Source organism: Manihot esculenta, chromosome 11, assembly GCF_001659605.2.
Source record: "Manihot esculenta cultivar AM560-2 chromosome 11, M.esculenta_v8, whole genome shotgun sequence".
In the NCBI taxonomy this organism is placed as follows: Eukaryota; Viridiplantae; Streptophyta; class Magnoliopsida; order Malpighiales; family Euphorbiaceae; genus Manihot; species Manihot esculenta.
In genome coordinates, this window is record NC_035171.2 from 6,844,376 (window position 1) to 6,856,497 (window position 12,122).

A 12,122-nucleotide genomic window follows, 5' to 3' on the forward strand; every position below is an offset into this window, starting at 1 on the left:
ATCTTTCTTCCTAAAATGGTTTTCCAAACATGGTGTAGAAGTGATTGTCGAGCAGCCAGTCAATAGAAGAGGACGAGGAGGCAAAGAGAACCCAAACAAAAAATCAGAATCAGTTGCTGCTTCCATCACTAGAGAGAGACAACACAGTAAGAAAAAAAAAAAAAACTTTGTTTACTCAGTTTCTACCCATTTATACGGCTCACAGAAACAGGGGTAAACCATTATCTTTCTCTTATTTTATTCTCTCTGTCTCTCACCCACACCCACACCCACACCCACACCCACTCACAGTTTCATATTCAGCTTCCTCTTTCGGGGGTTCTTTTGTCCTTGTTTTCTGGAATTGGTTTCTCTGGGAATTAGCTTTCCCTTGAAATTCCATCTTGCAAGATCTGATACACCTGTTAGCTTGTTCATTTACTGCATGCATGGGGTAAGTTTTCTGCTTCTTCCTGGTTTTGGATTTACATGGAGATTTTGCTTGTGGGTTTTTATTTTTATGGGGTTTTGTGATTGTTTGATTGTGAATTTTGGTCTGCTGTGCTTGCTTTTCTCTGTAATTGTGGGAAAAAAAAGTAGGAATTGGGATTATTGTTTTGTGTTTGTTGCATTTTAGTCTCTATGGTATTGACTAAATTAAGCTCACTAATATGATCTATTAATTTCAGCAGAAGGTATGAGGTAAAATTTTTTATTGGTATGATTTGGAAAATAAAAGATTATGAAATTTTTACATCATATTTTATTTTGCAAGAATTGAAGTTTGGTTTTGCTGGGTATCGCCAAATGAATTTCTTCAATCTCAAAACCATAAACCTTGTTATTACTATGGCACATGGTGACAATTGACATTCCTAAGAATTTATGATGGCCGGAGCTCGCCTGGTTGTTGTGTATGTTGAGGCATTTGCAAGTCTTGACTTGCTGCAGCACGACACATAGCTTGCTTGGGAATGGATGATTTCTCTGAGTGAGAAATTTCAGTGAATTCGCTGCTTTTCTTGTAGCCAGACCATTTTTCTCTTAAACAAGTGCCCAAAATGTGATGCTGTGCTATGAATTTCAAATCTTTGGCATTTGTTTTCTCTTTTGTCTTCAATGAATAATGATAATGTATTAATATCAAGCAATTGTAACTTAAAATAGTGTGTCACTGCAAAATGACTTTTTGCAAGTGTTAATGAGAATGTGATAATCTCATGTGTATTTAGCCATGTGACGATGTGTGTCCCTCTCTATCTTACTTTTTTGCTCCTTATCTTTAGTTTGAGCATTGACTGTTTTGTAGTTGTAATTTCTTCTGTATCATTCAGCCACATCTATATTTAGTGGTTGTTATGCTTCAGCTATATGATTGTATGTGATTTGCTACAGAACAGTGGTTGTCTCGGATGCTACAAAAAACCCACACTAATTACATCTGTAGATGAGCCATCAAAGGGATCAAAGGTTCAAGGTCAGACAGTGAAAAAACCTAGCATTTCAGAGGAATTCTGGACTACCAGCACTTGTGATATGGACAACAGTGCAGTTCAGTCACAGGGAAGCATGTCATCAATCAGCACTATCAACCAGATACATGATCTGCATGGTGGCTCCAGTAGCACTACTGCACCTTCTGAATTTGTAAACCATGGTAAGTTATAGTGGTGGATCTAGATTCTTGAGGGGGAACAATGTGATGAAGTATTTCATACGAGTTATATCATGTATAATAAAGGAAATTGATGAAGTCTTGAACTGTAGCTTCATCATAAATCGTCAACATAAAAAATGTAACTTGGAACCAGAAAGATCTTAAAATACATATTTACATTTATAAAGATATAGCATATTTGAATTGTATAATCTAAATTGATGAGAAAAAGAGTTCCAATATAATATTTATCATCACATACCATTTTCAAGTTACATCTTTAACTGGAACTTGCTTTGCAATGGTTTTCTTTGAAGTCGGCTCTTCAGAGTGTAAAACCAAATAAGTCTGTACTAACCAAAGGTTACAGTCGAGGAGGCCATAGTAACAACTACGGATTAGGAATAAGAAAATCCTAAACCAACACTAATCAGAATCCCATATCAAAACCAATGTTGAAGTATCACTTACTATGTTTTCTTTCTAAAGTAAGTAGTCTTAGAATTGCTAGAAGATGATCCTGTATCACTAACCCCTATATGCAGTTTAATTGTCAATTATATTTTCTGCCATGTTTTACCTGCAACATAGATATTTTAGAGGGCTTTTGTATGGCTTAATGCATTTATACATTATGAGGTTGGTAAGACTTCCGTGTAGAAAGACAAAATGCACTGGGTAGTGAGGGTCATCTAGCTCTCCATTCCCCCACCTTCTCTAGGTTTTCATGTGTTTTTCTGTTTTAATTGGATTTCCTTTTGGATTTGATTTATTAATAACCTGTTTCACTTTGCATGTGCACTGAGGGTGCATGGTTGGTACTTTTTGATCTATCATTGGTCCAGCATGTTACACTCTTCTCAACTGTGTGTGGGCACCTGCTTCCACATATGCCAACTTTTTCTAAATGAACTCTTGATTGTAGGTCTTTTGCTTTGGAATCAAACAAGGCAGCGTTGGGTAGGAGAGAAAAGGTCCGGGAACCGTGCACAGCAGTCTCGGGAACCCAAACTAAAGTGAGTTGATCTAATTCTTCTGAATTGGTCAAATTAAGATTCTTGCATATGCATGCATTATTGTTCATCAACTTTCTAACACCTGTATACATGTACTGCAAGCAAACGTTGTACTGTGTTCACGTCTTTGTCATTGAGTTCCCAGTCTTGATTGACTATACGATGCAATTCGTCCAATATATCTTGTAATTTTAGTTGAAAGGGTTATTTTTGTTTAAGAAATGAGCAAATCATAAATTATAGAGGAGCATTCAACCTTGCTGGTTGAGGTTGCACTTTGAATCAAGTTGTGATTTTGCTTCCAATTCACAGCACCTCAAATAATCATGTATGAATGATAAAATTCCAAATATAAAATGTATCTGGTTTTTTTTTTTTTACCCCAATTGAGCAGAGATATGAACTAGAACTTGTTTGTGGATTTTCTTTTTCTCAAAAGAGTTGAGTGTTACTGTTCCCTTGAAAGGAATGGTGGAAAATGTCAAGATTTTTCAACATTACTTGTGAAGAAACACGGGTGGGAATATCATCTCTTGAACATGCAGGATGCTATCTTAAAGATAAGCATTGATCATTCATGAATTGTTTGTGGTTATTTTGTCAGCACTCATTGTCTCTCCATGGTTAAAAACTTCTGGCCTTGCAGTTGGAACGCGACATATGACAGTTTACTTGGAACCAACAAGCCATTCCCTCAGCCAATTCCTCTCTCTGTAATTCTCGCCCTCTCTCTCATTCTAGGTTCCTGGTTGAATCAGTTGAACTCCTAAAATTATGCTTTCTTATTGTACATTGATTTTAAATGACAGGAAATGGTAGATTTTCTAGTGGACGTTTGGGAGCAGGAAGGCATGTATGATTAATCTGCAGCAACTAGAAGACAAATGGAGAAAATCCCTGTAACATTCTTTGCGTATACTCACCCTGGCTTTTGCCTTCCCTCCACAGCCATTTTTAGACAATTCCTTTGTATTGCATTCAAACCAATCAAAAACATTGGCTGCCAGTTCTTTTCCATTGCAATTTTTTTTCTCTGATGCATTGAATTCCTTCTTCTCCCTTCTTTCTGTTTGTTTCTTTGGAAATTTTTGAAGGCCTGCCTGAATGCTCACCCCGCAAGACACCCAGTTTTGATGACTGACACATGTCATCACGTAGTGACCGGAAAGCACCTGAAAGACACTCAGTAGATGACTGACACATGTCAGTCACGTGGTGACGTGATAGTCATGATTTCAACAGTTTTGAGTACCGTTAGGTCTTATCATGCGTGCTTTTGTCTTCACTATCATATGCTTACGCATACCATACACTGCTGCCTTAATAAATCTCAACCGTTGGCTCATCTATTTCTTTTATATGTGGATCGGACGGATGAAAATAATCCAGTCGCTTCTAATCTCCTCCACATTTGATTCCGTAGAAGCTTATCTTGATAAATTAAACACAAAATTAATGTTTACATTTATTAGTATTTTATTTTATTTTTTATAATTATAAAAAATTTATTTTAATTCTCCAATTATAAAATAAATTGTTATAAATAAAGGCTCAAACAAAATGCAGGCTGCTATATGAAGTTTGAAATTGAATTGAAATTTAGATGTAATGAAAATTTAACAATTAATTTTTAGAGCGTAAATTAATTAAATAGATCTAAATTTTAAAAAATTTAAATTTTATTTATTAATTTCTGTTTTGAATTAAAGTAAAATTTAAGTTTTGACACATTTGAATTTGAATTAAATTAATAAGTTCAAATTTAATTTATTTAGTAAATAAATTTAAGTTTTTATCGAGTTAAATATTAAATAGTTTAAAAATAATTTAATTATAAATATAATAAATTTTAATTTAAAATAAAGTAATTTTAATTAAACAATTATATTCATAATATCATTTGCGAGTTAACAAACTTTAATTTAAGTGATTTATTAAATGAAATTTAAAGTTAGACTAAATTTAACTTATTTAAACAGTAATTATAGTTAAGTGAAATTTTAATTTACAGTCACATTTATAATTCTAAGCACTCATAAAAATTTGACTCAATTTGTTTTAACCTCTTATAATCGGACTCGTGCGTTTATATTTTATGATTTTTAAAACTTTTTTAATAAGTATTAATAGTTTATTTTCCGATCTTATAATTAACTGAACTTATTTATTTATTGCTTTCAATCGTTTTTTAATTATATATTACTTAAACTTTAGTGTTTATAATATTAAATTTCCTTTTTTTACTTTCTTACTTTAAATATTATCTTTATACATATATATTCTTCACATTCATTTATATAAAAATTCTTGTTTAATTGTATTTATATGAAACTATAATATAAAATGAAATTTTATATAATGACTATCGAGCTTTATATATTCTGACTGAATTCGTATGAGAAGAATTAAATTTTAAATCTATTAAGATTTAATACATAGGTATATTTCACGGTATAAAATTCAGGATTCGCTTGGACAGATTAAACAGGATTCGGTCCCATATGTAAGAGGTCTAATTCAATTGTGTTGATGAACCCGCAAGATCAGATATAATTAAATGATCGTCTGATGATAAAAAAAGAATAATACATACGATCTAACATGATAATAATGAAATATACAGGTACAGGACAATGGTTATATATTATTAAAAAATAAAAAAAAATAAAAAAATTAAAAAAATAAAAAAATAAGAAAAAAATAAATCGGATCAAACTTATCAAAACACATTGAATCTATTTTTAATAGATTTTAAAATATTATTATATATTTAAGTAGATAAGTTTTTCGTGGATACACGTGGAATTGGATTTGGGGTTGAAAGGAAAAGTACTTGGTGAAATTTAATTACATCGGCATCGCAATAAAAGCTTAGCATCTGAAAGTGGAGAAGATAAAGAAAAGTCTGCAAAAGGGAAGGAGCTAGTGAGCAAGAGTAGCCTTTTCCTTTTTTATTTATAATCATCTATTTTAAAGGATCATTTATGTATTTATTTAATTTTTTTCACATAAATTCAATTCATCCATTAAAAAAAAATATATTTGTATCATCATATCTCACTTCTTAAATATGATTAAATAGAATTTAATACTATATAAATTCCAAAAATTAATATCTTGAGTAGGGTGGATAAGTTTAAACAAATAATTTATTCTTAATTATTTGATTGAAATATTTAAAAAATAGAATATTAATTAAATTTATAGTTAAAAAACCTATAGTAGTATTAATAATGACAGTCAAAGTCTCTGAAAGTTGATCCAATAGTCATATTCACTCAAATTAAACAGGAAGTCAGTGCCACAGTTTCCCAAAACGACAGGAGAATTTGTGCCTGTGATTTTTTTCTACAAAACAGTGGCAAAGTCTAAATTTCTTTAATTGGTGAACAACCGCTACTACTATGGCCATCAGAGACATGTCCCTTCCAAGCCCAACAGCCCTAGAATTTTGCCTCAAACTCTGTATATAGTCTATTCTTTCTATTTTACCAATCAAACCTACCAATCCTTTCTCTCAAATATTTTCCTGTTCTTCTTTCCCAGAAACATCATCCTCTTCCTCTGGCTACGTCTCTTTACTGTTAACTTACCTTACAAGTGCTACTATTGTTAATTTAGTGCTCCGGCTCGGTTATTATGGCTGCTTCTACAACCAATGCAGATGGGCTGAAACTTGCAGTAATTGTGGTTTTCGTCCTTTGTCTCATGTTTCTACCACCACAATCAGGTAAATAAATCCAACCCATTTGAGGGAAAAAAGAAAAAAAGAGAATATATACAGCAACTTTTTAATTTGGTTCTAAGAAATATAGTTTTCGTTTTTTGCATTTGGGATTTGCTTAGCTGCTCAAGGCATGGTACTTTCAAGCAACAGTGAGAATTTGCAGCAGAAAAGGAAGAATACGGTGTTGGGTTCAAAGCCTCCAGGTTGTGTAGACAAGTGCTTCAGTTGCAGACCTTGCATGGCTACTCTGGTAGTTCCTTCTCATCAAAACAAAGGTCGCAAGTTTAAACCATTATCTCGTGGAGACGATGATGATGGTGGCTACTATCTTCTCTCATGGAAATGCAAATGTGGAGATAAGCTCTTTCAACCATGAACTCCATACATGTAATAAAACAAAACAAAACAAAACAAAAACCTTCCCTTAGTAATTATCTGTGTCAACCTCTTTTCTACTTCGTGCAACTACCAGTGATGAATGATAATTTATCAATATTTTAAGATGTATTAATTTTATATTACCATGCTTGTGTACTGTGAACATTGTTGCACATGCATGCAGATGTAAGAAGATAAGAGAAAAGACTAATCTCTGGTAAGAGAATAGCTGTTGTTGTTCATAAATGCAATGGCATATGGAAGTGTCAAGTCCTCATGAGTTGAGTGATAATTCATAAGCAAACAGTGAAGTTTTTGGAAGCTTTTGTTGATGGTAATGGTGGGGAAAGTTAACACTGAAACTTGGTGGGTACCCTATGATTCTCTAATCTATCCACTGATAAAGCATGAGCTTTGAACATTGTTTTTCCTGTTTCAATAATTCAAGTAAATTTTACATCAAACAGTTGATGTTTTGGACTTTATTGTGTTGCTTTTATTGATTTAGTCTTTATGATCATCTGGGACTGCACTGGATATTTACTAAGCTTCATTGATGATTCATAAACAATTTGTATGTTATAAATAAATGCAGAAATTTTATCAAAATATCGAAAATTAAATAACTCAATATCGTATTAATACTCGTATTAACGAGTGATTTAATACTTTATTTTTTAAGTGAGACGATAATTTAATTATTATAAATATAATAAATACTCAAAATTATGTTGCCCATTTATTATGATTGCATTCTAAAAATAATTTATTCAAATAATTAACTCTAAAAATGATTTATGCAAATAATTCAATTAAATTGAATTGAATTATTATAGAATTTTTAATTCTAAACGTAGGAGTAGAGCATTTAAAGAAATTGCTCAATAAAAAATATTTTATTGTCAAAAGAAAAATTAAATTAGTTTTATAGAAAATGAAAAAAAGAATTTTAAAGATCCTATTATACTAATTTATATAAATTTATTAATATCATTTATTTGTTAAATCACAATTAAAAACATTAAAAAATAAGTTTTTCCTTGAAAATTATTTTACTACATAAAACATTTTTTAAATTAAATATATAAGTTATTTTTCAAAAACGAATATAATGTTAATCACACAAAATGTTCAATTTAGTATTTATTGATACAAAGTATTAAAGAATATATTTATCAACAAGTGATTGAACCAATGGTGTGAATAATAATATGGAGTTTGTAAATTCAGAAAGAAATTAATATATTTTCTATTAATTGTATTGTGTGCAAAATTCTCTATTAGTTAGAGAGGATAAACATAAAATAAAAATATAATATTAGTTAATACTCGTGATCACATATTATCGTTAACAGCCTCCTTCAAGTTAACTGAGTGACAGGTGACTGAAGTTGAAGCTTGCATGAATGAGTAGAATAAATCTTGGTCCAACAATTTGGTTAAGATATCAGCTATTTGATCTGCATTCTTGATAAGCCGTATTAGAACAATGCCGAGTTTAATTTGATCTCAAATAAAATGATAATTAATTTCAACATATTTTGTTTGTGCATAAAAAATTAGATTGAAAGTGAGATAAATAGTACTAATATTGTCACACCATAAAGTTGCATATTGAGCAGGCGCATGTCCAATTTCACGCAAAAATAAAGTTATCCGCATTAACTCTGTGTTGCATTAGCTATAGTTTTATATTTATTTTCTGTGTTTGATCTTGCAATAGTTGGCTATTTCTTACTAAACCAAGAGATAAAATTATCACCAAAATAAACTAAATAATAACTTATAGATCGACGATCCCAATAGCATTGAATAGAAAGTGTAGATGATGGATGAAGCAAAAGTCCATAAGTAGAAGTACCATTAAGGTAACACAATAATCTCTTACATGCCTGCCAATGGACATCCGTAGCATAGTGTAAGAACTGAGCTAGCTTGTTGACTGCAAAGGCAATATCTGGTCTAGTGACATCAAATACTGAAGTGCCCTATACTACTTGATGATATTCTGTCATAGAAGACAACGATGTGCTCATATTCTTACTTAAATTTGGAATTATTGCCATTAGTGTATCACACGGTTTTGAATCCTACATATGTGTGCCTTGAAGTATCTCTGAAATATATTTACTCTGAAATAGCAAAAGCCCATCTGGTGTTCGAATGATCTCTACTTCAAGAAAATAATTAAAATCACCAAGATCTTGAATTGAAAAAGTAGCTGCCAATATGTGAACAAACCAATCTATAAGTGAAGATTTAGAACATGTGATAAGAATATCATCAACATAAACAAGCACAAATAACTGATCAGAACTATTGATATATAGAAATAAAGAGTGATCGGCCTAAGTGTACCAAAATTTGATGGAGCACATAAAAGTTTTGAGTCTTTCAAACCAAGCACGCAGTGCCTGCTTCAGTCCATAAAGAGATTTGTGGCTTACAAACATAATCAGGCTTAGTGTGATCAACAGAGCCTTTAGGCTGTTCCATGTATAAATCTATATCTAAAAACCCGGAGAAAAGCATTAGAAATATCCAATTGATGCATATCCCATCTATTTATTACAACAAGAGATAAAACGAAGATGGATAGTAGTAAATTTGAGGACCTGTGAAAACATCTTTGTATAATCTATACCAGATTGCTGTGTAAATCCCTTTGCTACAAGCCAGATTTTGTAGCGCTCAATATTACCATTAGAATGTTGTTTAACCGGATAAACCCATTTGTTTTGAATAATAGTAACATTTGCAGGCCTGGGCACTAATGTCCATGTTTCATTCCTAAGCAAAACTGAAATTTCTTCTTGCATAGCCTCTTGCCACCCCTGCATTTTGTTAGCTTGCAAAAAAGTTTTTGATTCCTAAGATGGCAAAAGGTGAGCAACAGAAGCATATTTACAATTTGGTTTAGGATTGGATCGTAAAACCATGGGATGGGTTCGAACTTGATTTGGGATAGCTGTAGGTTGGCCAGATCGAGTACTGCTAGGGGAAGACATAGGAGAAGAAATATCAAATATGATCTGTAATGCTTTGGACGGGCTAGAAATTGGCATTGTTTTTGTTGAACTTTGAATGTCGGTTGGTGATAAAGGCTAAATGGGAGTTTGAGTGAAAGAGTAAATTGGAGATGAAGGAGTGTGAGGTGAAGAGGGAGTGGAAGGAAGAAAGGTACCTGATGAAGGCGTTGGTGAAGATAACATAGTGCAAGTAACCTGTAACCATGTTGGATTAGCTTGGAGCTCCTGCATGTTGAATGTTGTAGAGAATTTAGCATAGGAAAAATTATTAGACACAAAACGAACATGTTTAGCCATATAGACACACCCTGACTTATAATCCAAACATCTATAGGCAAAATGAAATGGGTTTTGACCAAGGTACACATACTCAGTTGAACGATAACTAAATTTATGATTATTATAAGGACGTAATAAGGAAAAAAACACTACAACCAAAAGGTTGGAAAGACAAATAATTTGAGTATTTGGAAAATAATTTCAAGAATGGTGATGCTTTTTGTAAGACATCAGATGGCAATGTATTGATCAACATAGCACTTTGTCCAAGAACATAATTTCAGTATTTTAAGGATAGATAGGCATAAACTAAAAGAGTAAAACCAATATCAATGAGATGTTTAATTTTTCTTTCAACTGTATCATTTTGTTCATGAGTATATGGATAAGCAATTCTATAAATGATACCATTAGTCTTAAAATATCAATTCAAACATCGATATTCACCGCCCAATCAGAATGAAAAGCTAAAATTGATTTATCAAATTTACTTTTTATAAGCTGCTCAAATTGAAAAAATATATAAAAAATTTCACTTTTATTTTTCATGAAATATACCCATGTGAAATGAGTAACATCATCAATAACGATGATCCAAATTATATTGTATAGGCGCTCGACCCCATACATAAAAAAATACGATATCAAAAGAACTATGGCTAGTATGTTCTTTGGAAACTAAATAAACACGAGATAACTTTTCTACATGACAACTAGAATAAGGATGCAACTGAGTATCAAAAATTGATATTTTATATTATTTAAACAAAACAAACAATTTGAAAAAATTTGGATTGCCCAACCGCCTATGCGAGTCATTCATTGAAGGAGCCGCTGCTCCGTGATTAGCCATTGGGTGTGGTTGTAATTGAGTCAACTTGTACATGCCATCTTCACTTGGGCCTTGCATCAGAGTTTTTTAGGTGCACTGGTCCTTTATAGCAAAATAATGTGGGAAAAATTAAAAAAAAAAAAAAAAACAGAATTGTCAGTCATGAATTTTTGAATAGAAAGCATATTTTTGGTAATTTCAGGAACACATAAAACGTTATTCAATTTAAGCTTACAGGTAGGAGTAGAGAGAAGGTCATTATCAGCATGTGAAATTTGCAGACCTTGCCCATTGCCAACAAATAACTGATCATTATTTGAGTACCCATTGATGGCAGTCATCTGTTACGGATCAACGGTAACATGATAATTCGCAGCTGTGTCTGGAAATCATGAAATAGATGCAAAATCTGCCATTGAAAGAGGAGCAGATGGGTAAGCCATAGTTGTATGCGCCATATTCGCAACAGGAGGTCGATGTGGTTTGGAGGAAGACCAATATCCTTGATTGTAACCTCCATGACCATTAGAAGAATAACCTACATTGTGATTGTTGCCAATATTGCCACGATAAAAACGCCGGTAACAAGTCAAAGCAGAATGATTGGGCTTGCCATAGATTTGACAAGTCACACGATTCTTTGAAGAATCTTGAGGTTGATTGGCAGGAGCTGATGAACGAGGCGTAGGTAATAAAGGAGCACCAGAAAAATTCGATTTAAGACTTAAGTTAGCCATAGATTGATAAAGATTATTAAGAAGTAGTTCATGTGCAACCAAATGACCATGAAGCTTAAAGAACAAAATAGGTTCAGGGCAAAGATTAAAATGGGTAATAATCCGACGAAATTCAAATTCAAGGTTCCGTAAAATCATAAGTAACGATTCGAATATTTTTCGCATGTGTAACAAAATAATAATATTTTCTTTTTTATTGATGGTCATGCATATTATTTTTTATAAAAAATAAAAAAAAGAAATTATATTTAATTAAGAGAAAAAATGAGAAAATGGAGTAAAAAAAACTAAAAAGAAAAATTTAAAATTTTTCACTTTTTTCATTATTTTGTATTGTTATATTGCATATAGGTAATAAAATAAATAAATTTAGAAAAAGTTAATAAAATAAATCAAAGAGTTCAAAATAATATGCAACATTTTATTATATAAATTTATGATCTTGAAAATTTTTTTTGGGTAAATGATTTTTCTATTATTTAATAATC

General features: G+C 31.8%; 2 protein-coding genes across 9 annotated transcripts; both read left to right on the forward strand.

The window, feature by feature from the left end:
• Window positions 1-3,669, forward strand: LOC110625848. 8 transcript variants are annotated; one of them, XM_021771515.2, is made up of 6 exons: window positions 1-146; window positions 304-433; window positions 1,380-1,636; window positions 2,562-2,652; window positions 3,257-3,365; window positions 3,462-3,669. In XM_021771515.2, the coding sequence occupies exons 2-6, from the start codon at window positions 429-431 to the stop codon at window positions 3,513-3,515; spliced, it is 516 nt and encodes a 171-aa protein (XP_021627207.1). In that variant the 5' UTR covers window positions 1-146; window positions 304-428; the 3' UTR covers window positions 3,516-3,669. The 8 variants fall into 8 exon arrangements, with proteins under 8 accessions (XP_021627207.1, XP_021627205.1, XP_021627206.1 ...); XM_021771513.2 differs by having other exon boundaries at window positions 5-146; window positions 292-433; window positions 1,375-1,636; XM_021771514.2 differs by having other exon boundaries at window positions 6-146; window positions 1,375-1,636.
• Window positions 3,670-6,027: 2,358 nt separating this feature from the next.
• Window positions 6,028-7,238, forward strand: LOC110626973 (EPIDERMAL PATTERNING FACTOR-like protein 8). The gene is made up of 2 exons (XM_021773184.2): window positions 6,028-6,382; window positions 6,499-7,238. Exons 1-2 carry the CDS (start codon window positions 6,292-6,294, stop codon window positions 6,753-6,755), a joined length of 348 nt encoding a protein of 115 aa, XP_021628876.1. The 5' UTR covers window positions 6,028-6,291; the 3' UTR covers window positions 6,756-7,238.
• Window positions 7,239-12,122: the final 4,884 nt, after the last annotated feature.